The 27726-nt window shown below is 42.6% G+C and overlaps 1 protein-coding gene and 1 non-coding gene across 6 annotated transcripts; both read left to right on the forward strand.

The window, feature by feature from the left end:
• The first annotated feature begins 18814 nt into the window (after positions 1–18814).
• SLC25A3 (solute carrier family 25 member 3) lies at positions 18815–27412 on the forward strand. 5 transcript variants are annotated; one of them, XM_032285160.1, is made up of 8 exons: positions 18815–18956; positions 19183–19343; positions 20931–21052; positions 23551–23730; positions 24522–24703; positions 25515–25687; positions 26870–26980; positions 27066–27412. In XM_032285160.1, the coding sequence occupies exons 2-8, from the start codon at positions 19187–19189 to the stop codon at positions 27224–27226; spliced, it is 1086 nt and encodes a 361-aa protein (XP_032141051.1). In that variant the 5' UTR covers positions 18815–18956; positions 19183–19186; the 3' UTR covers positions 27227–27412. The 5 variants fall into 5 exon arrangements, with proteins under 5 accessions (XP_032141051.1, XP_032141050.1, XP_032141037.1 ...); XM_032285159.1 differs by lacking the exon at positions 20931–21052 and adding an exon at positions 20634–20758 and having other exon boundaries at positions 18822–18905; XM_032285146.1 differs by lacking the exon at positions 20931–21052 and adding an exon at positions 20634–20758 and having other exon boundaries at positions 18835–18956.
• Positions 25198–25443, forward strand: LOC116528085. Its single transcript, XR_004258849.1, has one exon. It is a non-coding gene; the product is annotated as a small nucleolar RNA SNORA53 (small nucleolar RNA).
• Positions 27413–27726: the final 314 nt, after the last annotated feature.

Consider the following 27726-nt stretch of genomic DNA (forward strand, 5'->3'; position numbering starts at 1 on the left):
CTGAGATTGTAGGATCGCTTGAGCTGGGGAAATAGAGGTTAGGGTGAGCTAAGATGATGCTGCCACCACAGTCCAGACTGGACGACAGAGTGACACCGTCTCGAAGAAAGAAAAAGAAGTCAATGCCATCATGAAAGACAAAGAAAGGCTGAGAAACTTACAGAGCAAAGGGAACTAAAGAGTCATGTCTACTAAATGTAATATGTCATCCCGGATTACATATGGACCAGAAAAAAGGCATTGTTGTAAATAAAGGACGCTATTGGGACAATTAGCAAAGTTTGAATGTGGATTATAGGTTAGATTATCAGTGTTAAATTTCCTGATTTTGATAATTATACTGTGCTTAGGTAAGAGAATATCCTTGTTCTTAAGAAATGCACTCTGAGGATGGGTGCAGTGGCTTATGCCTGTAATTCCAGGCTTTGGGAGGTTAAGGCAGACAGATCACTTGAGGCCAGCAGTTTGAGACCAGCCTGACCCCGTGCAAAACCCCATCTCTACTAAAAATACAAAAATTAGCCAGGTGTGGTGGCACACGCCTATAGTCCCAGCTACTCAGGAGGCTGAAGCACAAGAATCACTTGAACCTCAGAGGTGGAGGTTGTAGTGAGCCAGGATGGCGCCGCTGCACTCCAGCCTGAGTGACAGAGAAAGACTGTCTGGGAAAAAAAAAGAAATGCACCTGAAGTATTTAGGGGCTGAACAGTATACTCTGCAGTTTACTTTCAAATGGTTCAAATTATATGGATAGGTGGATGGGTGGAGGGATAGTACGTAAGTAGGTAGATAGATAAATAGATAGCCAGACATAGAGATAGATGGGAAAAAAGAAACTACTAAGCAATTGTAACAAAATATTAAAAACTGGTAAATCTGGATGAAGAAGCATACATGAGTTATTTGTACTATTTTCATATCTTTTCTGTAATTTGGAAGTTATTTGAAAATTTAAAAACAATTATAATTAGAGGAGGAAGCACAGGGCTGTATTTTGTAGTGTAGTTTCTGAATGAACTCTTCCCAATCATCCAGATACTTACTAGGGCCACCAGGAAAAAAGTATGCTGGCCTTTGGACTAGGTGTGGCTGTGATAGACACAATCCTGATAACTACTGCTAGAAAAAAAAATGGCTTTAACTCAACTAATCCAAAACCAAAAGCACGTTTTATGGATGACTGTTGCGTTTTACCACCTTATAACTGAAAGTTGGATGTAATAGTTTTGCTCATTGTTTCCTGGTCAATCTCATTGTTACCTTCCAGGAATGTCCACCCAGAAGCTACACATAGCTTATATAATCTAGATACAAACAGAATCTATTCCAATGTATCTGCTGGTTGTAGAGGAGACTGTTAGTGCTGTCTGAAAATCCATGTGCTCCTTCATATTTTCGCAGTCCTGTGCACCTGGATGGTGTCATGGGATTAACTCTTGTCAAAGGAACATAAACGGAAGTGATGTGTCACCTTCACTCTGAGGCAGTTGAGTGCAGATGTGTCCTCTTGTTCCACCTCTTCCCCTTTAGCTGAACCTGGGGAGGGGTCATGTGGTGAGGTGGCAGAACTGTGAAATGAAAGCAGTCTGAATCCCTGAGTCACCACTTGGGGGAAAGTTCTCTGGAAAACCACCTGATCTGCACCAAACCTTACAGGAGCAAGAAGTATTATTGCACTATTTATTGTGTTACATTTTTAAGATTTGAGGTTAATGAGTTCATTCAAGATAGCCATATCGAGTGAGCCTTCCTCTTTCTCTTCTTCCTTGTTCCTTTTTCTTGTCTTTAAAAAACATTTTTATTGTTTTTTTCTTTCCTTCTCTTCAGGCAGGCAGGGCCAGTGGGACCTATAAGGTTGGTACCAAGGAGGCAGCCAGCAAGGTGAGGAAGTTGGTTACATATAGGTGTAATAGGCAAGTAAGCAAACATATTGAAGATAATGAAAGCCAGGTTTATCTCTGTCAGAGAATGAGACTACAAATGTGGAAAGAAAAATTGACTGGAATGAATCCTGTGGTGTTGTGATTTGAAATTGGAGAGATCCGAGATCAGTGTGAACTCGTGTCTTGTTTTTTTTTTTTTTTTAGATGGAGTCTCACTCTGTCACCCAGGCTGGAGGGCAACGGCATGATTTCAGCTCACTGCAACCTCTGCCTCCAGGGTTCAAGCAATTCTGCTTCAGCATCCGAAGAAGCTGGGATTACAGGCATGTGCCACCACATGCAGCTAATTTTTGTATCTTTAGTAGAGTTGGGATTTCACCATGTTGACCAGGCTGGTCTTGAACTCTTGACCACAAGTGATCCCCCTGCCTTGGGCTCCCAAAGTGCTAGGATCACAGGGGTGAGCCACTGCACCTGGGCCAGAACTCATGGTTTTTTTTTTGTTTGTTTGTTTGTTTTTTTGAGACGGAGTTTCACTCTTGTTACCCAGGCTGGAGTGCAATGGCGTGATCTCGGCTCACCGCAACCTCCGCCTCCTGGGTTCAGGCGATTCTCCTGCCTCAACCTCCTCAGTAGCTGGGATTACAGGCATGCGCCACCATGCCCAGCTAATGTTTTTGTATTTTTAGTAGAGACGGGGTTTCACCATGTTGACCAGGATGGTCTCGATCTCTTGACCTCGTGATCCACCCGCCTCGGCCTCCCAAAGTGCTGGGATTACAGGCTTGAGCCACCGCGCCCGGCCTAGAACTCATGGTTTTTAAAAGAAATGTTAGCCGGGCACGGTGGCTCATGCCTGTAATCCCAGCACTTTGGGATGCTGAGGCGGGTGGATCATGAGGTCAGGAGTACAAGACCAGCCTCACCAACATGGTGAAACCCTGTCTTTAAAAAAATTAATTAATTAAATTAAATTAAATTAAATTTTTTAAAAAAGAAATGTTAGATGAGAGAGAGAGATAGAAATGATAGAGATGGATAGAGATAGAGATAAATGGATGACATAAAGATAGATAAAGATTGATGGATGGTAGAGATAGCTAGATAGATCATATAGACAGAAGTGAATGACAGAGATGGATAGAGATAAGCGGATGACAGAGATATAGATCAATAGATGAGAGAGACAGAGATAGAAGACAGAGAGGTAGGTAGATAGATGAGATGCATGATAGAGATGCATAGACAGAAATAAATGGATGAGGCTGCATGAGGTGACTCACACTTGTAATCCCAGCACTTTGGGAGGCTGAGGCAGGTGGATAACCCGAGGTCCAGAGTTCAAGACCAGCTTAGCCAACATGGTGAAACTTCGTCTCTACTAAAAATACAAAAATTAGCCAGGCATGGTAGCAGGTGCCTGTAATCCCAGCTACTTGGAAGGCTGAGGCATATACAGTAGTCCCTCATATCAGTGGGGGACTGGTTCCAGGACTGCCCCCCACTACCCTCCTGCTCCACAGATACCAAAATTTGCATATGCTCAAGAAAAGCCTTACATAAAATGGTATAGCATTTGCATATAACCTACGCACATCCTCTGGTGTACTTTAATCATCTCTAGATCACTTATAATACATACTACAATGTAAATGCTATGTAAATAGTTGTATTATACTGTATTTTTTTGTTTGTATATATATCCCCTGAAAGAGCCCAGAGGCAACAGCTTTGCAAAAGCAATGAGCATATTTTGCTCCCAGACCTTGGTTTATAGATGCTGTTCTCCTCTAAAAGAAACAAGAGCACTTTGGAGAAATAGTTGATTCCAAGGCTGAGGGGAGTAGAAAAAAGTATAAGCTTAGCTAGGAACATCTTGCTGTGCCAGGAAGTAAGAAAGTAGCTAAAAAGTGATGAGGGCCAGATGCAACAGCTCATGCCGGTAATCCCAGTGCTTTGGGAGGCCAAGGCAGGAGGATTGCTTGAGCCCAGGAGTTTGAGGCTGCTGCAGTGAGCTATGATCACACCACTGCACTCAGCCTGGGCAACAGAGCAAGATTCTGTCCACAAAACAAAACAAAACAAAAGAAAACAAAACAAAAGATTTGTCAAAAGAATAAAGGATTAGATTAAAGGGGTGCCCACTGGCCAAATATGGAACAATGTGAGCATCAAAATAAATAATGTTAGTGTATTATAATGCTTGAATTAAATTGAGGTTCATTTACCAATACTGATAAAAATAAATGAAGAATGAACTAAATAAATGTGGAGAAAGAAAGGCATTTCCTATGGTGGAATACCAACTTCTAAATGTAGAAGGATTGATGGAGCTAAAAAATTACTACCTGCCAATCATCACAGTACTAGCTGATTCAGGCAAGAATCATTGATGGATGTAAAACTTAGTAGGTGAAAGTGTCCCGTACAGAATTCTTATATGGTCTCACAGTATCTCCCCATAAATCGCTTATAAATAACACAGAAAAATAGTAACTTTACATTGAAGAAACCTGGCCTCCAACCCCTTGATCAAATGATCAATGTTCACCTCACCAGTAAAAGGACAAATCAATATCATGTACTTCGTGACATGATATGCTGAGAAGAACAAAGCCTCCCTTCTATGCTATTCTAATGCATAAACTAAATCTGATTAAGGGAAAACATCAGAGAAACTCAAATTGAGTAACATTCTCCCAAATAAATGTCCTGTACTTTTCAAAAATGCCAAGGTTGTGAGTGGCAAAGAAAGATTAGAAGAACTGCTTCAGACTGAAGAAGGGTAAAGGGACATGAAAGTCAACACTATGTGTGTTCCTGGACTGGATAGTAGACTAAAATTTAGAAAAAGTAATTTTGTCTTGTTTTGATTTGTTTTTGCTATAAAGGACATTATTGGGAGATTTGGAGGACTTGGTTGCATTATATCCATATTAATCTTGATGTTGATGGCTGTGCTTGGTCCTTTAGGAAAGTATTTAAGGGTTATGCAGCATCATGTATTTAACTTAACTCTCAAATGGTTCAGGAAAATATGTATGTGTGTGTGTGCGTGTGTGTGTGTGTGTGTTTAGGTATACATTTTTTATATGTGTACATATAATCTGTATATCTATATATAGGTATATATGTGTGTCTCTCTATGTGTATATATGTGTGTGTATATATTTGTTATGAATATGTATGTAGATGGAAGAAAGAAAGAGAGAAGAGAGAGAGGGAAACACAGAGACAGAGAATGATAAAGCAAATATAGTAAAATATTAACATCAGGGAACCTGGGTGATGGGTTACAGAAATTCTTTGTACTATTCTTGCATCTTTTCTGTAGCATTGAAATTACTTCAAAATAATAAAAATATATAAGTAAATGAAACCAGAAAATATGAAAAATAAAAGACAGACTTTTCCCATAAAGGATGAAAGCTGATCCTATGGGAGTAAAGGAGATTCCTGGGAAGAGCATGTAAAAAATGAGAGGTCAAAGAGAACTTTGAAAATATTCACAGTACTCTAAACTAGATGTTCAATAAATATTAAATAATTTTAAATAGATATCCCAGGTTAACCTGGCTAATACACTGGGATTTTTTTTATTTTTATTTTTATTTATTTATTTATTTATTTATTTATTTTTGAGATGGAGTTTCGCTCAGCCTTGTTGCTCAGGCTGGTGTACAATGGCCTGATCTCAGCTCACCGCAACCTATACCTCCGAGGTTCAAGCGATTCTCCTGCCTCAGCCTCCCGAATAGCTGGGATTACACACATGAGCCACCACACCCGGCTAATTTTTTGTGTGTATTTTAAAATTTTTTTGTATTGAGATGTGATTTCTCCACGTTGGTCAGGCTGGTCTGGAACTCCCCACCTCAGGTGATCCACCCACCTCTGCCTCCCAGGGTATGGGATTACCTGCGTGAGCCACCACACCCGGCCATATACTGGGTTTTAAATTATTTAAATCTAAAGACTGTCTTGCTTCTATTTTTCCTAGACATATTTACATATTTTAATAATCACGCTATAATAAACATCTTTTTTTTTTGTTTTGTTTTGTTTTGTTTTGTTTTTTTTTGAGACGGAGTTTCGCTCTTGTTACCCAGGCTGGAGTGCAATGGCGCGATCTCGGCTCACCGCAACCTCCGCCTCCTGGGTTCAGGCAATTCTCCTGCCTCAGCCTCCTGAGTAGCTGGGATTACAGGCACGCACCACCATGCCCAGCTAATTTTTTGTATTTTTAGTAGAGACGGGGTTTCACCATGTTGACCAGGATGGTCTCGATCTCTTGACCTCGTGATCCACCCGCCTTGGCCTCCCACAGTGCTGGGATTACAGGCTTGAGCCACCGCGCCCGGCCTTTTTTTTTTTTTTTTTTTTGAGATGGAGTTTCGCTCTTGTTGCCCAGGCTGGAGTGCAATGACACAACCTCGGCTCACCACAACCTCCGCCTCCTAGGTTCAAGCGATTCTCCTGCCTCAGCCGCCTGAGTAGCTGGGATTACAGGCATGCACCATCACACCCAGCTAATTTTGTATTTTTAGTAGAGACGGGGTTTCTCCATGTTGGTCAGCCTGGTCTCAAACTCTTGACTTCAGATGATCCGCCTGCCTCAGCCTCCCAGAGTGCTGGGATTACAGGCATGAGCCACTGCGCCCTACCCAGTAAACATCTTAATAGTCAAAACATGTCTCTGACTTCTTTTTTAATTACTCTGGAACCATTGTCATAAAGCAAATTCCCAAACCTTTCATCAAATTTTTCAAGATATGTGGCATTACCTTGCCTTGTTTCTGATTTGCTTTTCTCAGTGACATTTCTTTTTTTTGAGACGGAGTTTCGCTCTTGTTACCCACACTGGAGTGCAATGGCGCGATCTCGGCTCACCGCAACCTCCACTTCCTGGGTTCAGGCAATTCTCCTGCCTCAGCCTCCCCAGCAGCTGGGATTGCAGACACGCTCCACCATGCCCAGCTAATTTTTTGTATTTTTAGTAGAGACGGGGTTTCACCATGTTGACCAGGATGGTCGCGATCTCTTGACCTCGTGATCCACCCGCCTCGGCCTCCCAAAGTGCTGGGATTACAGGCTTGAGCCACCGCGCCCGGCCTCTTTTCTTTTTTAGACTGAGTTTCACTCTTGTTGTCCAGGCTGGAGTGCAGTGGTGTGGTCTTAGCTCACTGCATCCTCTGTTTCCCAGGCTCAAGAGATTCTCCTGCCTCAGCCTCCCAAGTAGCTGGGATTACAGGCATGTGCCACCATACCCGGCTAATTTTTGTATTTTTAGTAGAGACAGGGTTTTATCATGTTGGCCAGGTTGGTCTTGAACTCCTGATCTTAGGTGATCCACCTGCCTCGGCCTCCCAGAGTGGTGGGATTACAGGCATGAAACACTGCTCCCAGTCAGATATTTCTTTTCTTTTCTTTTTTTTTTTTAAGATGGAATCTCACTGTCACCCAGGCAGGAGTGCAGTAGTGAGATCTTGGCTCACTGTACCCTCTACCTCCTGGGCTCAAGTGAATCTCCTTCCTCAGCCTCCTGAGTGGTTGGGATAACAAACGCAGCACCATGCCTGGCTTGCTTATTTATTTATTTATTTTTCATATTTTTTGGTAGAGACGGGGTTTCACCATGTTGGCCAGGCTGGTCTCAAACTTTTGACCTCAAGTGATCCGCTGGCCTTGGCCTTCCAAAACACTGGGATTACAGGTGTGAGCCACCACGCCCAGCCGATTCTTTTCTTTATTTTTTTTAACTGAACACTTTTTATATTTATGGCAAACTGGGTAATTTAAACTGCTCTCTTGTTTTACAGGAAGGGCACCTCTCTCAAACTCATTCCACAGGCTATGTCACTCATGCCTCTCTTGGAATCCCTTAGATCGCTGATTTCAAAACATGGCTGATTATAAGATCTAGGATCTTTTATTTTTATTTGTCTGAGATGGAGTATGGAGTCTTGCTCTTGTCACCAAGGCTGGAGTGCAGTGACATTATCTCAGCTCACTGCAACCTCTGCCTCCCAGGCTCATGCAATTCTTCCACTTCAGCCTCCCAAGTAGCTGGGATTACTGGCATGCATCACCATGACTGGCTACGTGTTGTATATTTAGTGAAGATAGGGCTTTATCATGTTGACTAGGCTGGTCTCAAACTCCTGACCTCAGGTGATCCACCTGCCTCAGCCTCCTAAAGAGCTGAGATTACAGGCGTAAGCCACTACGTCTGGCTTTGCCTGGGGATCTTTTAAAAATGGCAGATTCCAGGACACTTCATCAGCCTCAGTAAAATAGAATCTTTTGAAGCCTAAAACCATCTGTGTCTTGCCAGGCGCTTTAATGAGAAACCAGATTTGGCGCCGGGCGCAGTGGTGTTTGCCTGTAGTCCCCGCTACTTGGGAGGCTGAGGCTGGAGGATTGCTGGAGTCCAGGAGTTCTGGGCTGAAGTGCACTATGGTGATTGGGTGTCCGCACTAAGTTCGGCATCAATATGGTGACCTCCTGGGAGCAGGGGACCACCAGGTTGCCTAAGGAGAGGTGAACTGGCCCAGGTCGGAAACAGAGCAGGTCAAAACTCCCATGTAGATCAGTAGTGGGATCACGCCTGTGAAGAGCCACTGCACTCCAGCCTGGGCAACATAGCAAGAACCCATCTCTTTGAAAGAAAAAAAAAAAAGGAGAAACTAGATTTGGGAACCTTTACTTGTGATGGCCAGGCCTCACTTGAAAGGTCTCTTGGGTTTATGGACTGCAGCCACTGAGTGACTAAAGTTGTCACATATGTATCTGCCTTCTGTAGAGACTATTTTAAGGTCTGTCATATCTAACTATGCTTCCCCACTAGAGGACAAACACTATTTTATGACTTCAATGACAGAAGATTTTAAGATATCAAGAAGGAAGAAACTGAGCAAACGAATTCACATGCCTATTATTTCCTATAAAATCCAATGTCTGCTGGGTGCCATGGCTCATGCCTGTAATCCTGCCACTTTGGGAGACCAAGGCCGGTGGATCACCTGAAGTCAGGAGTTCAAGACCAACCTATCCAACATGATGAAACCCTGTCCCTAGTAAAAATACAAAAAAATTAGCCAGGCACGGTGGTGGGTGCCTGTAATCCCAGTTATTCAGGAGGCTGAGGCAGGAGAATCACTTGAACTCAGGAGGCGGAGGTTGCAGTGAACCGAGATCACATTGCACTCCATCCTGGGCAACGGGAGTAAAACTCTGCCTCAAAACAAAGCCAAAAAAAAAAGCGAAAAAAGGTCTCTGAATATGCAAGAATAACTTTCATTGCTTTCAGCCCCCTGCACAAACATGGATGAATTCAAGAGTCTGAACCTCAGCCCCAGAGCTAGGGCTGCTCTCAAGGCTGAACTTAGGATATCCTTCAGAAAAAGCATAGGGGTATTGTGTCTTTCTAACACTGTCCAGAATGGAAATTATGGCCCCATTTAAAAAAATAAAAATAAAGGCCAGGCTCAGTGGCTCATGCCTGTAATCCAGCACTTTGGGAGGCTGAGGCAGGTGGATCACCTGAGGTCAGGAGTTCAAGAACAGCCTGGGCAACACGGCGAAACTCTGTCTCTACTAAAAATACAAAATTTAGCCAGGCGTGGCCTATAATCCCAGGTAGTTGAGAGACTGGGGCAGGAGAATCACATGAACCCAAGAGGCAGAGGTCGCAGTAGCCACTTCACTTCAGCCTAGGTGAAAGAGCAAAATTCTTCTCAAAAAAAAAAAAAAAGAAAGAAAGAAAAAGAAAACAAAAGGAGGCTGAACGCAGTCACTCACACCTGTAATCCCAGCATTTTTGGAGGCCAAGGCAGGCAGATCACTTGAGTTCAGGAGTTCAAGCCCAGCCTGGCCAATATGGTGAAACCCCATCTCTACTAAAAACACAAAAAATCAGCTGAGTGTGGTAGCCCACACTTGTAAACTCAGCTACTTGGGAGGTTGAGGCAGGAGAATCCCTTGAAACCAGGAGGCGGAGGTTGTAGTGAGCCGAGATTGCCCCACTGCACTCAAAACTGGGTGACAGAGTAAATCTCAGTCTAAAAACAAACAAACAAACAAACAAGATTCCCAATAATAATAATAAAAACAATAAACCAAAGTGTTAGTGGATATTACTGTTTTTTCTCCCTCAGAGTAGATATGAAAGGGTTATCATGAGGGGCTTTGGTCTGCCTTGCATAATTTGCTAAAGCTGTACCAGGAATTATTTAAGGATTTTCTTGTTATACTCCATGTTAGGAATGATCTTTAAACCTACAAGTTCATCCTTGATCTGTAGCTCTAAGTTTACACATGTCCGTTGGCAAAGTTCCACTTGAATGTCCTAACATCTCAAATTCTAACAACCTTGACTTTAATCTCTCAAATATGGTTCTGGGTTAGGATTGGCCACAGGGAAATCTGTGAAGATAGGAAGGCAGAAGCAAAGCGGCAGCCATTGCAGTCTGAAGGTCAGTCTAGGCCACTAGGCACATCTCATGCGCATTGTTGCTCATCTGCTGCTCACCCTGGTGTGGGGCAGTAGCTGAGTCTAGAGTTCTTGCAGCTCCTCCTGGATCTTCTTCAGTTTCTGCCTGTCTGGGTGAGACACAGGTGCAGTGCATGGCTCCTATAAGCACCTGCACGAGGCTCCTGCAGGCATCTGTCTCATTGAGCTGTAGGTGGTAAGAGACAGATGCTCAGTCTAGTTTATCTCCATGGGATCCAGATTCTCTTTATGGGTTCCAGCTTGCCCCTGCCCACGTTCGCTTCATGCCTAGCTTTTCTTCCTAATGGTAAGCAGTGCTGATTTACGGAAATTTCAAGACCAATACCAGACACAAAGATATTAGACTCCTACATAGCCCTTTTCCCACGCTCACAATTTCATGAGGCCTAACCCCTAAAAAAAATCTATTCGACATGACTTATAATGCTTATACTTTGAAACAGGATAATGTTTCAAAGTCACCTTGAAACAGACAATGGTATTGGACACAATTCCAGGAGAACAAAGCATTAAGAATGGGTTCCTTGAATTTGTTCTGGGTTATCTGCATCTGTTCTCTGACCTGATTATATTTAAACACCTTGCAAGACAATTACCTCAGGGGAGGCCATTACAGATTTAGCAAAGAAGAGACTAACCTCCTCAAAGAAGGAAGGGCTGGCCGGCTGTAGCGGCTCACACCTATGACGCCAGCACTTTGGGAGGCCAAGATGGGCAAATCACTAGAGGCCAGGAGTTAATTTGAGACCAGCCAGGTCAACATGGCGAAACCCCATCTCTACAAAAAGTAGCTGGGTATGGTGGCAAACGCCCGTAATTTCTGCTACTTGAGAGGCTGTGGCAGGAGAATGGCTTGAATCCAGGAGGCAGAGGTTTCAGTGAGCTGAGGTCATGCCACTGCACTCCAGCCTGGGTGACAGAGCAAGACTCTGTCTTAAAAAAATAAAACATTAAAAAAAGAAATAAGGGTGGGTTTTTTTTTGTTTTTTGGTTTTTTTTTTTCTTTTTTGAGACAGAGTCTTGCACTGTCACCCAGTCTAGGGTGCAATGGCGTGACCTTGGCTCACTGCAGCCTCTGCCTCCTTGGTTCAAATGATTCTCCTGCCTCAGCCTCCCAAATAGCTGGGATTACAGGCACCTGCCACCATGCCCAGCTAATTTTTGTATTTTTAGTAGAGATGGGGTTTCACCATTTTAGCTAGGCCGATCTCAAGCTCCTGACCTCATGATCCTCCAGCCTTGGCCTCCCAAGGTGCTGGGATTCCAGGCGTGAGCCACCACGACCGATCTGGAAGGGGTGTTTTTACTGCCAAAGGATTCTCAACAGAATTTAGGGATTCATGATCCTGATGTCATCATAATCTTCCCATGTGACCCTATTTCAAAACTTGGAATTTTACCTTCCCTCCAAAAAATGCCCTAACGTTAACAGGAGACCCTATGAGATTGGAAATTCATTTTGCATTGTAACTCAGATGTTGAGTTTGACTTTTAGAAAGTACAGCCTTGCAAATACAGGAAGGGAATAATACAAGCTTTAGTTAGTGATAAAGGCAACAGTGTTGTCTATGGCATGCATTAGCAAAAACAATTTCTTATATTATTACCTGTAATCCAGTGACTAAAGAAGGCAAGGTGTTGGGTGACCAAGTGGATTCTTTGGGTTGGCTGGATTAGTCTAATTATGTTGGATAACTGGGGGAAAGAAACTGATATGCTTAGGGCTTTAACTTCTCAGTTCAACATCAGATAAAGGACCACAAAGCCTTAAGTGCTTTACTGTATCTGCAATGTTGTACTTTCTAAAAATCAAACTCAAAATCTAATTCTGAATTACAATGCAAATTGAATTCCCAATCTCATAGTGTTTCAAGTTAAAGTTATAGCAATTTTTTGAGCAGAGGTGAGACCCAGAATTTTGGAATAGTGACACCTGGACAAATTATAATGGCACTAGGATCATGAACCCCTGTAGTCTTTTTTTTGCTTTTTTGAGACAGGGTCTCTGTCACCCACGCTGGAGTACAGTGGCGTGATCTTGGCTCACTGCTACCTCTGCTTCCCAGGCTCAAGTGATCTTCCTGCCTCAGCCTCTTGAGTAGCTGGGACTACAGGTTCATGCCACCATGCCTGGCTAATTTTTTTTTTTTTTTTTTGGTAGAGACAGGGTTTCCCCATGTTTTCCAGGTGGGTGTTTAATTCCTGGACTCAAGGGATCCACCTGTCTTGGCTTCCCAAAGTTCTGGGATTACAGACATGAGCCACCATGCCCATTTAGAACCCCTACATTCTGTTGAGCCTCCTTTGCCAGTAAAAGAAGCTCTTCCTCTACTGTCTGAGGAAGTTAGTTTCCTCATCCCTGTGAAATTTATAAAGCCTTCACCTGAGGTGGTTGCCTGACGGGATCTGCTGATTCTTCTCAAAACTAGTGTTATCACCTCTCATTACTTCTAGACTCCATTACAGAAGAAGGCCCTAGAGGATAAGATAAAAAGTGTGTGCCAGGCATGGTGGTTCACACCTGTAATACCAGCACTTTGGGAGGCAGAGGCAGGCTGATCACCTGAGGTCAGGAGTTCAAGACTAGACAGGAGAAACCCTGTCTCTACCAAAAATACAATAATTAGCCAGGCGTGGTAATGTGTGCCTGTAATCCCAGCTACTAGGAAGGCTGAGGCAGGAGAATCACTTAAACCCAGGAGGCGGAGGTTGCAGTGAGCTGAGATCTCTCCACTGCACTCCAGCCTGGGTGACAGAGCAATACTCTGTCTCAAAAAAACAAAACCAAAAACAAAAAGGTGTGCGAGATTTCTATTAATAGAAACCCGGGCAACATATGTGGGGATGGAGACTAAGAATGTTGGGTGGGGTGTGTGGTAGTCAGCCTCTAGGACGGCCCTACCGATCCCCACCTCTTTTCCCACACTGTATCTGGATTGGTTTGTGTGACCAATAGAATACAGCAGAAGTGATGGTGTGTCACTTCTGAGATTCGGTTATAAAGGATGCTGCAGCTTCTGCCTTGGTTGCTCTCCTTTCTTGATTTACCCACTCTGATTAAGCAATGTCATGAGCAGCTCTGTGGTGAGGACCACTTGTCCAGGAACTGAAGTTTTCTGCCAATAGCCAAGTCAGAGAGCTTGGAAGCAGATCCCTCAGCCCTGGTCTATTCACTAAAGACCCCAGTCCCACCTGATGGTTTGACTAAAACCTCATGACAGATTCTGAGCCTGGACCACTCAACTAAGCCACACCCACTTTCCTGACCCTCAGAAAATGTGAGCTGATAAGTGTTTGTTTTATGCCCATAAGTTTTGGGGTAATTTGAGAGCTTGTTTGGAGGTTCTAGCAGGGGAGCATAGCTACTTATATACCTTTGACTGAAAAATAGTCCTCCTCTATAGGGGAAAGTTCGTCTTTTTTGACCCAGCACACAGCTTTGGGAGGGACGCACATGGAGCAGTGAGGGAAGAAGGGGACATGAGCTTAGGCAGCCAGATCAGCCAAAGCAACCCTGGCCATCGATGGGGTGACAGACGTCACAGCCAGATCACCCTCATATCATTTTGGGGTAATTTGATAGGCAGCAAAAACTAAAATAGAATAGAAGGAATATAATAGTAGATCAAGCCAAATTTATTAATATGGGTACAGTACACAGAGTGTCTCAATGCATTGTTTTCATTCAAATGCCTGGGAGTGACTCTAATGATCTGGCTGAAATTTAAATTCAATGGTGGCCTATACTAAATGAAATTAAAAATCCAGACTTTCTTGGTATACCAGATAGGAAGGTATTGACAAAGACTCTCCTTGATCTAACTTTAGTCAGACTTCTCTGAAACCTTTTTTGACTAGGCCCCATCTTGGGGCATGTCCACCAAAAGCCCAGTCATAGCAAGAATCCCCCACCCTTGATATCTGATCACCCTCCATATTTGATCAAATTCTTCATCTTCCACTTTCTCCAAGGTGATATCTGATCACTCTGGTTTGCCTTCAGCAAGAATCTTACTAGATTTGTTTAGCACAAGTTATCCTACCCTTTTAGTAATTTTCTATACATTGGCACTCTCCCCCCATCCTGCTCCTTGGCTATAAATTCCCACTTATTTTTGTTGCATTTGGAGTGGAGCCCAATCTCTCTCACCCACTGCAAAACCCTATTGCAGCTCTTCCTACATCTATCATAATAGTTCTGAATAAAATTCTGCCAAATCTGAATAACAAGTGTTGGAATAATTGTTTTCTTTAATAGTGTCCAAAAGTTTACAGAAATTACAATGCTGGAATAGATTTATTATTTTAAGATATTCTCATCTACCTCCTAATTTTCTCAAGAGTCCAGAGGACAATCCTTTATCAAGGGCATGAGAAATACATTCATAAGAAAAGCCCCAGCATTTTATGTAGTAGCCATTCACTGTAGGCCAGGAATGATGATGAGAATTGCTATCATTAAACTGGGGCTCCCTAAATTCAGTGGGCTTCTAGGATAGAGGTGATCTTTACTTACCAAAGACCAGTCCAGACATGGTTACTACAATGGACAACAGAAGCAATAGTCAGAATGGTTTGATCTGCAGAGATCTTTGGCATTGCCTAATGGATCATGGTGTCCTTAGAACAAAAATAAATGAACAGCCTATTAAGTTAGTTATGTGTAAGTGAAAAGACTCCTGATCTGGTGAATAGAAGTCTGATTTGAATCTCCACAGTGGAGAGTTATGGTCTTTCAGGCAATTTCCCTACTTGTGTCAGGTCAGAGGCCCAGAGCATCTTGAATATTAAGGAGGCCAAGCCCCTTGTCTTAGTCCATACCTGCTGTGGTAACATCACCCAAAGAAGGGCAAAAGGATTTTGTATCCTTTTTTGGGGAGAAATAGCATGTTCACAATTGTCCAAAGGACAGCTGTATCATGTTAGGTTAGGCCTGACTTTGCTCTTTAGTTTTTATCTGGAAGTTAAATATGATTACAAGAGGTGTTCATTGATGCCATGTTGACAACAGATTGTGGTGCTTTTTTTGTTGCTGTTGTCACGTAGTTTTAATTTCATAATCATAAGCTTGACTCTGCAATCCAGCTAGGCATAGAGGGGAACAAGGAAAACAAAGAACCTAAAGGGAACTGCAGTGAGAGAACAGAGTCTAGGATACTGTGAGCAAATGGAATGGAAGGTGCTCTCCTGAGCTACAGAAGGAATGGGCTGGTGGTTAAGATAAAACACAGGTCAAACTTATTAGAGTTGTCCACAGTCAGCAATGGTCATTTTCTTGCTGGTCTTGCCATCCCTGGACCCAAAGCACACCATGGCCTCCACAATATTCATGCCTTCTTTCACCTTTCCAAAGACCACATGCTTGTGATCCAGCCACTCTGTCTTGGCAGTACTGAGAACTGTTTGTGTTGGGTCCAGCATTTGCCATGGACAAGATGCCAGGACCTGTATGCTTCAGGATGAAGTTCTCATCACCAGATTTCTCCCCATGGATGGACTTGCCACCAGTGCCATTATGGAGTGTGAAGTCACCACCCTTACACATGAACCCTGGAATAATTCTGTGAAAGCAGGAATCCTTAAAACCAAATCCTTTCCAGCGCTCAGAGTATGAAAGGTTTCTGCTCTTTGGACCCTTGTCTGCAAACAGCTAGAAGGAGATACGGCCCAAGGGCTCAATGTCGGAGAACACGGTGGGGTTGAACATGGCTGATAGTACAGGGCTCCTGGCGGCAGTGGTTTCTGCAAAGCCCCGTGGTGCTTTTTTACTGTGTCAATTTAGCTAGCCTAGAACCACATTTCCTAGATTCCCTTCCCTGTATAGTTTTGGGTTAAGGTTAGCTATAAGAGAAATCCATGCAATTTGGAAGGCAGAAGTGGAGCAACAGTCATTACATTCTGAAGGTCTCCAGCTCCTACATGGGGTAGAAGCTGGGCCTGCAGCTCCTTCAGCTACCACTGGATCTTCTAGATCAGCTTCTCTGAGTTCTGGGCCACAAGCATGTGCAGCCCCACGGTGAAGGTACTTACCAGCTGTTACAGCTGAAAAAATGTGCAGCAAATGGACACAGTATTATCTGGTGCTGGGGGAAGGGAATAGGAAGATTCTCTACAGTTATATATTTTTACATAATATTTGTTTTTTTATTACAAAGGATTTTTAAATTAGTGTAGTAACATAAAGTTGAATTAACCAGAAAAGAGAGAAAGAAAAACCAGACCCTTCCATGACTGCCTTTGTCTATATAAGATCAGACTCCTCAGTCTGGTATTTGAGGCCCTGGACAAACAGGTGCTAGGGTAGTTTTTTAAGCTCTTTTTTTGTTTTTTGTTTTTTTCTTTTTCGAGATGGAGTTTCACTCTTGTCGTCCAGGCTGGAGTGCAATGGCTTGATCTTGGCTCACTGCAACCTCTGCCTGCCTCCCAGGTTCAAGCGATTCTTCTGCCTCAGCCTCTCGAGTAGCTGGGACTACAGGTGTGCGCCACCCGCCCAGCTAATTTTTGTATTTTTAGTACAGACAGGATTTCACCATGTTGGTCAGGATGGTCTCAATCTATTGACCTCGTGATTCCCCTGCCTCAGCCTCCCAAAGTGCTGAGATTACAGGCGTGAGCCACCACGCCCAGCCTACTTTCTTAACTTTATCTGTCACTACTTCCCTTCCTATGCTCTCCACTCTGGAATTCTTCCTGGGACTCTGGGACTTTAGTTGGGCCAGAGGGCTGGGCCAGGGGAAGGGTTGCTAAGAGAGTGCCATGACGCTGCAGCCTCAGAGCTAATTTTTTTTTTTTTGTTTTGAGACAGAGTCTCACTCTGTCACCCAGGCTGGAGTGCAGTGGTATGATCTGAGATCACTGCAACCTCCATCTCCTGGGTTCAAGTGATTCTTCTGCCTCAGCCTCCCGAGTAGCTGGTACTGCCGGCATACCTCACCAGGCCCAGCTAATCTTTTTTTTTTTGTAATTTTAGTAGAGATGGGGTTTTACCATATTGGCCAGGCTGGTCTTGAACACCTGACCTTGTGATCTGACCACCTTGGCCTCCCAAAGTGCTAGGATTACAGGTGTGAGCCACCGTGCCCCGCCTAGAGCTAATTTTTTTTTAAGTGCACATCTTCTGTAGACTTTTAGACATCTCATTGAGTTCTCACAGACTGCAAGATAAGTATTACTCCAGTCCAGAACCAGCCACCTAATTTGCAGGGTCCAGTGCAAAATAAAAAATGTGTAGCCCCTTGTTCATACGTTTATTAAGAATGTCAAGCTGGGCAAGGTGGCTGACGCCTGTAATCCCAGCACACTAGGAGGCCAAGGCGGTGGACCACCTGAAGTCAGTAGTTCGATACCACACTGGCCAACATGAGGAAACCCCGTCTTTACTGAAAATACCAATATTAGCCGGCCGTAGTGGTGCACGCTGGTAGTCCCAGCTACTCTGGAGGCTGAGACAGGAGAATCGCTTGATTCCAGGAGGCAGAGGTTGCAGTGAGCTGAAATGGTGCCATTGCACAAAGCAAGACTCCGTCTCAAAAAATAAAATAATAAAATTCAAAATGACTTAAGAGCATTAAACTAAGTGTAAGACCATGTGTGATTGTACCAGTGTGAACCTGTAAGGCCAGTCCCACACCAATCTTACATCTAAGGAACAGGTTCACAGAGATGAAGTAAATTCCCAAGGTTACTTTGTCAAGAGCTGGGAAAATATAAGAGCCAAAGTCTAACGGTTTGAACCCCTATTAAACTCTGCAACTAAACTATGCCCCTCCCTGTTGAGCTGAATCTAATGAAGCCTTCCTAAATGTATTAAGCACACACAGCACCATCTACCATCAGTCACTTTCAGTAGTTCATCCCTTTAACACCTCAGGTGTTGAATGTTTCAACGTGTTCTATTTCAACGTGTTCTAGACTATTGTGGAAAAGCGGGAAGCCGCCTTAAGACTTCTTACTGCACATTCCTTTTAAAATACTCTCCAGAAAAATGCAGACATACCTATGTTTAATGTCAATGGATGGAACTTCTTTTAAGAAGTACTGTAATGGCAGAAGTTGTGATCCAAAATACTGCAGTGATGTTATAACTCCAACACCTAAATATATCATAAAGCATTCGTATTATTATTATTTTTTTTTTGAGTGACTACTAGATACTGTGATTCACTTTAGAGAACTGAAGCCTAGGCTCAACGAGAGACACCTGAAGGTGAAGGGACAAAGCGAGTAGGACAAGAGCCCGAGCCCAACACCTATCAAAAAAAAAAAAAAAAAAAAAAAAAATACGACCCGGAACGCGCGCCTGCGCAGAACGAAGCCTCCGGCGCACAGGCTGGGCCGGAAGAGCTGGGGTGGCAAGGGCGGGAATAAGGTTGCTAGGAGAACGCGATGACGCTACGGGTTCGGCGCTCTTCTCCACCAATGGGCGACGCGTTCTTGCAGTGACGCGCGCGCGTCACTCTGACGACACGCGAAGGGCACACATCTTAGGGCCCGGAGGACGTTCGGCCTCTGTGAGCGGCAACCTTTCCGAGGGAGTGGTTGGGTGATCGCCATCTTAGGGAGTGAGTGCGGCCGGGCCTTCTCCTGTGGCGGGTGTGGGGAGCGGAGCCTACAGCCCCAGTGGGGCCGCTGCTTTGGCGGTGGGCCCAGCCGGGAGCAGCCGCCTTCGAAGGCCTCCGTGACCTCTTCAAGGGCGCGGAGGCGGGAAGCCCCGGTTGGAGTCCGAGGGTGCCGGTAACATTAACCGGCGTCTTGCCTATCCTCTAACCGCCGCTCCCTCTTCCCCAGAAAGATGTTCTCGTCCGTGGCGCACTTGGCGCGGGCGAACCCCTTCAACGCGCCTCATCTGCAGCTGGTGCACGATGGCCTCGCGGACCTCCGCAGCAGCCCTCCGGGGCCCACAGGCCAGCCCCGCCGCCCTCGCAACCTGGCAGCCGCTGCCGTGGAAGGTGAGATCAGACCCTGCCCAATACAGTCGTGTGGTGTACTCGTGTTCCGCCCAGCCTTGGAGGCCTGGGCCCGGCTTGGAGGACAGGGAAGGACGAGTCCAGCCCCGTCCACCGTAGTACGGCGCCCAGTTACTTGCCCTGGGATATCGGCCTTGTCCACCCTGGGCGGGTGTCGGATCCTTGGCCCTTCCTCAAGGGCGTGGAAGGGCTGAGGCCCAGTGTCCCTTCGTGACCTCCATGTCCCCGAGGGAAGAGAGGCCGTGAGTAGCTCCTTACCTTATCTGCCGTGAGCCTGTTTGGTCAGCCGACCAAGTATTGGGTAGTCTCCTTCCCAAACTACTGACCACCCATAGTTCTACTAACTATATTTCCTGTCCTTTGATTTGACCTTAGTTTTCTTAAAAATCGTCCTTTCCTAAGATTTATATTCGTCGACGTCAGGTCAGTCATTTTTGCACTTAATTGCATATGAGATAACTTGAGGATACAGCTTACAGCCCTACATAGGCAATAGAAAGGAGATGATTCACGGGCATCCCTTTGGTGTGATTATCTCTTGGGATTTTTGGTGGTTGGCCTGGGCTTTAACTTAATTGTGTTTTAAATCCTAGTGAAGTATGTGCATACAGAGAAACCTGAAAACCGAATTGTAGGAGTCCTGAGAATGTTATCTACCTTGTGCCTGTAAAACCAAAGATTTTTTTTTTCTTTAAATCATTCATGTGCTTCTGTTATGTCTTTAGTATGGATTAAAAGTCCTTACTTACACTGTCATTCTGTCGTTCAGTTTAAAAGTTAAAGCTAACATTATTTGTGTGTTAAATATATTTGACTGCAGGAATTTATGTGTACCTGTTTTTTTATGTTATAGGAGTTCATAAGTGGGAATAGTATTGGTTGGTGGCTAGGATAAACTTTGAAGTTGTTTGCAAGCCTTTTACATGTCGAGTGATCTTTCTGAGTTTCATTTGTACTCTGAAGTGTGCTCTTACCAGTGGCCAATAATTCAAAGTTTGACTTTAATTGTAAAAGCCCTTAATGCAGAAACCTTTTTTCCAAAATTAATATGGCAGAATACAAGTTATTCAAATATCAGATACAGAACCCCCATAATTTTTAAATAATCTGATTTTGGCAGTGAATTTTTTTTAAGCCACTTAATTGTGGCCAAAGCTACTCAGCTGTGATAACAATATTTCACCAGAAAACAGTTTTCTTTCATTCCAGTGGCCTTAGTTGTCTCTGAAGAGATACTTACTTGATTTTTTTTTTTTTTTCCCAATCAAACAGAGCAGTATAGCTGTGACTATGGATCTGGCAGATTCTTTATCCTTTGTGGACTTGGAGGAATTATTAGCTGTGGCACAACACATACAGCATTGGTTCCTCTAGATCTGGTTAAATGCAGAATGCAGGTTTGTTTTGCATGCTGGACTAGAGCATATTGAAGCATGACTGACTGTTAAGTTGTAAGATATAGTCATCTACTAACAAGCTGTGTGGAATCCTAACTGTCCAGGAGGTAAGTTTATGACCAGTAACATGAGTTTTATATTAAAATGCATGGTGTGTCTTCTCTTACTACAGAGTACAGTTGTGAATTTGGCTCCGCGAAGTATTATGCACTGTGTGGCTTTGGTGGGGTCTTAAGTTGTGGTCTGACACACACTGCTGTCGTTCCCCTGGATTTAGTGAAATGCCGTATGCAGGTTTGTATTGAGATGATAACATTGAAAGTGTCTTTCATGTGACTTCAAATAAAATCTTAAAACACTTCACAAATGAGAATTTGAAGACATCACAACTGCTAGAAACTTCAGTAGAAAACCAAACTAGAATTTTTTTAAGTTTGTGGTCTTCATTTTAATTAGTGTTTTAAATCCAGTACATTTTTGTGTGAGTAAATTATTCACTATTAGACTGTGGCTGTAAATAGCTCTTTGCTGCAGCTCTTCACTTCTGGCCAGAGCTCTTCAAGCTTACTAGTGCCCTAAATAATCACTTTACAAGCAGCTATGTGTTGGATTGGGTAAACAAGTCTGTATTATGTGAAGTAACGATGTCCTTTATCTACTAATAAGACCAAGGCAAAGAGCACATGTAGATTTCTTTAAAATTCTCTTAATATCTTAATATGAAAATTTTGTCTGATTAGCTTCTTGTATATTTACATAAACATTTTAAATAATTTGCATATCTTTTAATTAAGATTATTGAAACAAAAATAATAAGACAACAAAAATTTATTTGTTCCAAACAGGATTAGAAGTCTACTTACCTAAAAGAGAAAGGAATTTGAAATATTAGGAGAGAGAGGAAGGTGATGTATACCACCCCTTCTAGTACTGGCAGAAATAGTGAGATAAGCTTTCCCCCCCAGCAGTTAATATAAAGGATATGAACTGTACCTTTGCTAAAACATCTTATGCATATCTCTTGAAGTGAATTTAGTTTATGTGCTTTTTTTAAACTTTTAATATAAAGGATATGAACTGTACCTTTGCTAAAACATGCATATCTCTTGAAGTGAATTTAGTTTATGTGCTTTTTTTAAACTTTTAAACTTATGTTTAGTTTGTTTAGTGTTCACAAAACTTTATGCTATAAACTACTTAAAAAACTAGCCTCATGCCTGCAATCCCAGCACTTTGGGAGACTGAGGCAGGTGGATCACAAGGTCAGGAGATGGAGACCATCCTGGCCAACATGGTGAAATCCTGTCTCTACTAAAATACAAGAAACTAGCCAGATGTGGTGGCAGGCACCTGTAGTCCCAGCTACTCTGGAGGCTGAGGCAGGAGAATCACTTGAATCCAGGAGGCACAGGTTTCAGTGAGCCAAGATTGCACCACTGTACTACAGCCTGGCGACAGAGTGAGACTCCGTCTCAAAAAAAGAAAAGAACTAGGCATACGCTAGGAATACCGATATATCTGTTATCTAGACGGTAGCTTTTAAAAAGTAGGAAGTGGGCCAGGCATAGTCGCCCATGCCTGGAATGCCAGTACTTTGGGTGGCTAAAGTAGGCAGGTCATTTGAGGTCAGGAGTTTGAGACCAATCTAGCCAACATGGTGAAACCCTGTCACTACTAAAAATACAAAAATTAGATGTGGTGGCGGGTGCCTTTAATCCCAGCTAATTGGGAGGCTGAGGCAGGAGAATCGCTTGAATTCAGAAGGCAGAGGTTGCAGTGGGCTGAGATCACACCACAGCACTCCGGCTTGGGTGACAGAGCAAGGCAAAAAAAAAAAACCCAGAAAAGTAGTAGGAGTTGAGTAGTAAGAAATGTCTTAAGAATCAGTTTTATTATGTACTTTTGTTGAAATTTTTTACCCACATAACTGTCACTCCAAGACTTAGGTTTGACACAGAAAGCTAGACCTTAGTGGACAAAAGTTTCTATTTATTATTTTTTTAATTTTCAAAAATTTATTTATTTATTTAAAGACAGGGTTTCACCATGTTGGCCAGGCTGGTCTTGAACTCCTAACCTCAGGTAATCCATCCGCCTTGGCCTCCCAAAGTGCTGAGATTACAGGCGTGAGCCACCGTGCCCAGCCAAAAGTTTCTGTTTATAAAAGTAATCATAGAGGCTGGGCACGGTGGCTCATGCCTGTAATCCCAGCACTTTGAGAGGCTGAGGCAGGCTGATTGCCTGAGTTCAGTTCAGGAGTTGGAAACCAACTTGGGCAACATGGTGAAACCCTGTCTCTACTAAAAAGTAATCACAGATAATCAGCTGATAATGCAGTGAACTTGTACAGTAGTCCTCCCCCTTATCCACACAGGCTATGTTCCAAGATGCCCTGTGAATGTCTAAAACCTCAGTACCACACCCGATGTATACTTTGTTACTATACACACACATCTTTAATAAAGTCTAATTTATAAATAGGCACAGTAAAATACTAACAATAACTAATTAACAGCTATAAGCATAAACTGTAATAATAGTTATATGAATGTAGTTCCTCACTCAAAATATCTTAATATTTTCAGATGTCAGTTGACCTTGGGTAACTGAAGCCACAGAAAATGAACCCTTGGATCCTTGGATACAGGGGAACTACTGTATTTACCTTTTGTTTAGTTGCTGAAATTTATTATAGAACCCAAACAAAAATAATCATGAAATTAGATATTTCTGTTAGGTTTTTATGTTAGCTGTTTGGTGCATTTAATTTTTTTTTCTTGTTTTAAATAAAGGTGGACCCCCAAAAGTACAAGGGCATATTTAACGGATTCTCAGTTACACTTAAGGAGGATGGTGTTCGTGGTTTGGCCAAAGGATGGGCTCCGACTTTCATTGGCTACTCCCTGCAAGGGCTCTGCAAGTTTGGCTTTTATGAAGTCTTTAAAGTCTTGTATAGCAACATGCTTGGAGAGGTATGTCATTAACTTTGAAATTGAACATCCTGAGTGTTAAAGTTTAAGACCAAAAAGGTTCTTGGATTGTCTGTCCTGCCCTTTTTTTTTTTTTTTTTTCCTTCAAGATGGGGTTTCACCATTATGGCCAGGCTGGTCTTGAACTCCTGACCTCAGGTGATCCACCTGCCTCGGCCTCCCAAAGTAATAGGATTACAGGCGTGAGCCACCGTGCCCGGCCTGTCCTGCCTTATTTTAGCACTGAAGAAAATGGTCCTACAGAGTGAGCAACGTCTTAAATCATAAGCCTGTTTTAGCAAAGACAGGTTGAGAAATAAAATGTACTTCATTAAATTATAGTTCTCTTTTTAATATACTATCTTGTTTTCTAAGTAAGTTGGATTTTGAGCTTTTTAGAGAACTCTGGAACTCCTTTGCATGGTTCCAGGGCTAACTCATGGTATCTAGATATTTTATTTTTTATTTTTAAAGACGAGGTTTCACCATACTGGTCAGGCTGGTCTTGAACTCCTGACCTCAGGTGATCTGCCTGCCTCAGCCTCACAAAGTGCCGGGATTACAGTGAGGCTCACGGTGTGAGCCACCATGCCCAGCTGCATTTAGATATTTTTTAAATGTTCACATTGTTCGCCAAACACGTGTTTGGTTAATGAGGTTATGAGGGACCACATATATATTCCATATCATCATGTGTTACTTGATAAACTGAAGTTTAGTTTTCAAGAAATGTCACTTCAGTTGAAAACCAACACAACAGCAATTCACGTCCTTCCTTGTGTTTTGGATTTTAGGAGAATACTTATCTCTGGCGCACATCACTATATTTGGCTGCCTCTGCCAGTGCTGAATTCTTTGCTGACATTGCCCTGGCTCCTATGGAAGCTGCTAAGGTTCGAATTCAAACCCAGCCAGGTTATGCCAACACTTTGAGGGATGCAGCTCCCAAAATGTATAAGGAAGAAGGACTAAAAGCGTAAGTAAAAGCAAATTTATACTATGAAAGTACTTATTTTTAGTGAACTTTTTTTTCTTTTTGAGACAGAAGTTTGTTCTTGTTGCCCAGGCTGGAATGCAACGGTACAATCTTGAATCACTGCACCTCTGCCTCCTGGGTTCAAGCAATTCTCCTGCCTGGGCCTTCCAAAGTACTGGTGTTATAGGCGTGAGCCACTGCGCCTGGTTGTGAACTTCATTTTTTAGTATTAAGCCTACCAGGCTTTTTAAAAGGACTGTTATAACATTTAATGTTTATTTACCTGTATATAGAACGTAAACTAGAGAGTTAAATTAATACATGGTTTGAGCCCTGGACTGAGGTTTTTTTTTTTTTTCCTAAAGTAAGGACCATTTGTCAGTCTACAAATGACTTAATATTTGGCCTAAACATTTACTATTAACTTTTAGTGAGGGCTTGTTAGAATCCTTGTGATCTGTTCACAGTTAAGAATTTCTGTGTCGTCAGACCACAACATGCTTCCTTAGATCCACCTTTGTGGATGAATCTTGAACTGAGTTCTACTTGTAAACTTAGTGTTTCTTGTGGTTCCAGTCAAAGAAACATCCAGCAACTTTTTTGGTTGTATAGTCAAAGGTGCTTGAGTCATTGGCATGTGAGAGAAATATACCTGCATGTTAGTCTAAGGTTCTGATAGAAATGACATGCATTTATGCTGCCATTTTTTACTATCAGGACTCGACTTGTGTGCGGACACTTCTGTTAATAATGAAAATCTCTGATAGATGAGTATATGCAACTGGGTAAAACAAGTCTCTTGATTTCCTAGATTCTACAAGGGCGTTGCTCCTCTCTGGATGAGACAGATACCATACACCATGATGAAGTTTGCCTGCTTTGAACGTACTGTTGAAGCTCTGTACAAGTTTGTGGTTCCCAAGCCCCGCAGTGAATGTTCAAAGCCAGAGCAGCTGGTTGTAACATTTGTAGCAGGTTACATAGGTATGAATGAATTACTTAGAACACACTTATCTGAAATTACTGATAAATAATCATTTCCATTATTGGCCTTTTTTGGGAGAGAAAAATATTTGAAAGGTTATAAAGCAGGTTTTTTTGGTTTGTTTTTTGTTTTTGTTTTTTTGAGGCATAGTCTTGCTCTGTTGCCCAAGCTGGAGTGCAGTGGCGAGATCTTAGCTCATTGCAACCTCCGCCTCCTGGGTTCAAGCCATTCTCCTGCCTCAGCCTCCTACGAGTAGCTGGGACTACAGGCATGCACTGCCACACCTGGCTGATTTTTGTGTTTTAGTAGAGATGGGGTTTCACCATGTTGACCAGGCTGGTCTCGAACTCCTGACCTTAGGTGATTCCACCTGCCTTGGCCTCCCAAAGTTCTGGGATTATAGGCGTGAGCCATTGCTCCTGGCCTATAAAGCAGTTTTATCTTCCCATAACATTTTATATGCTTTTTAGGATTCATGAATACTTGCTAACTAGTTTCTAAAAGGGTTGTTTTATGGGATGTCATTATTAGGCTTGGGAATGTATTTTTTTTTTCTTTTTTCATTTCCTTTTTTTTTTTTGACATGACAAGTTCCATTTTTCAGTACAGCTTTTTTCTTTCTTTTAGTTTTTTTTTTTTTTTTTTTTTAATTTTTTGAGATGGAGTCTCACTCTGTTGCCCAGGCTGGAGTGCAGTGGTGTGATCTCTGCTCACCGCAACCTCCGCATCCCAGGTTCAAGTGATTCTCCTGCCTCAGCCTCCCGAGTAGCTGGGACTACCAGTATGCGCCACCATACCTGGCTAATTTTTGTATTTTTAGTAGAGACGGGGTTTCGCTGTGTGGCCAAGCTGGTCTCAAACTCCTGACCTTGTAGTCTACCCACCTCGGCCTCCCAAAGTGCTGGGATTATAAGCATGAGCTGCCGTGTCCAGCCTGGTTTAGTTTATTCCGAATTTTATACAGAAAGTATTGATTAAAAATTGGAAAAAAAAAAAAAAAAAAAAACTTAAAAGATTGTTTTGTTTTACATAAGGTAGATGGCTTGGTAACCCATTTCACCCTGAGTCTGATTTTTATTTTAGAACTAAAAAAATTATTTTAAAGTCAGAAAAATTATTATTGGCTATGTGAATTTTTATTTTTAACTGGCCCTATATGGGATCCTTTATCTTTTTTCTAGCTGGAGTCTTTTGTGCAATTGTTTCTCACCCTGCTGATTCTGTGGTATCTGTGTTGAATAAAGAAAAAGGTAGCAGTGCTTCTCAGGTCCTCAAGAGACTTGGATTTAAAGGTAGGATGGTGTTTTTTTCTTGAAAGAAAGAACAGCAGTTTTGGATATGTTGCATTTTTTCATTTGTGTTTCCTGTTTGAACCAGGTGTATGGAAGGGACTGTTTGCCCGTATCATCATGATTGGTACTCTGACTGCGTTACAGTGGTTTATCTATGACTCCGTGAAGGTCTACTTCAGGCTCCCTCGCCCTCCTCCACCTGAGATGCCAGAGTCTCTGAAGAAGAAGCTTGGGTTAACTCAGTAGATAGATCAAAGCAAATGTGGACTGAATCTGCTGGTTGATCAGTGTTGAAGAAAGTGCAAAGGAACTTTTATATATTTGACAGTGTAGGAAATTGTCTATTGTCTATTCCTGATATAATTACTGTAGTACTCTTGCTTAAGGCAAGAGTTTCAAATTTACTGTTAAAATAAATCCAACTCTTCATGATTTGCCTGTGACTTATTTTAAAAACTTTTTTAAAAAAAGATTTAGCTTTAAAATAGTTGGAAAGAATGAAGTATAAGCTAAGGAAAAAATACAAAACAGACCATTGTTGGTTGAATATTTCAGTTGCTATTCATAAATTGTCATATGTCTCAAGTTTTATCACACAAGAAAGTTCCTGTATTTTTAGGGAAGCAGACTTTAAATTTCTAAAAACTTGATTTAATTATAGTTAAATATGTATAATTTGTGGTTATTTTGGCAAATCAATGTCAGTGTATACTTACATTTTTGCAGCATGTACTATACTTTTTTTT

This window comes from Sapajus apella, unplaced genomic scaffold (assembly GCF_009761245.1).
Source record: "Sapajus apella isolate SASKATOON/1434 unplaced genomic scaffold, GSC_monkey_1.0 scaffold2, whole genome shotgun sequence".
NCBI classification, from domain to species: Eukaryota; Metazoa; Chordata; class Mammalia; order Primates; family Cebidae; genus Sapajus; species Sapajus apella.

What these genes read in the sequence shown, in the direction of transcription:
- SLC25A3 (XM_032285159.1), top strand. Translation starts at nt 19,187, where the DNA reads ATGTTCTCGTCCGTGGCGCACTTGGCGCGGGCGAACCCCTTCAACGCG. An exon ending in GGCAGCCGCTGCCGTGGAAG is followed by an intron (nt 19,344 to 20,633) that starts GTGAGATCAGAC and finishes CCAATCAAACAG; the next exon opens with AGCAGTATAGCTGTGACTAT. An exon ending in ATAGCAACATGCTTGGAGAG is followed by an intron (nt 23,731 to 24,521) that starts GTATGTCATTAA and finishes TTTGGATTTTAG; the next exon opens with GAGAATACTTATCTCTGGCG.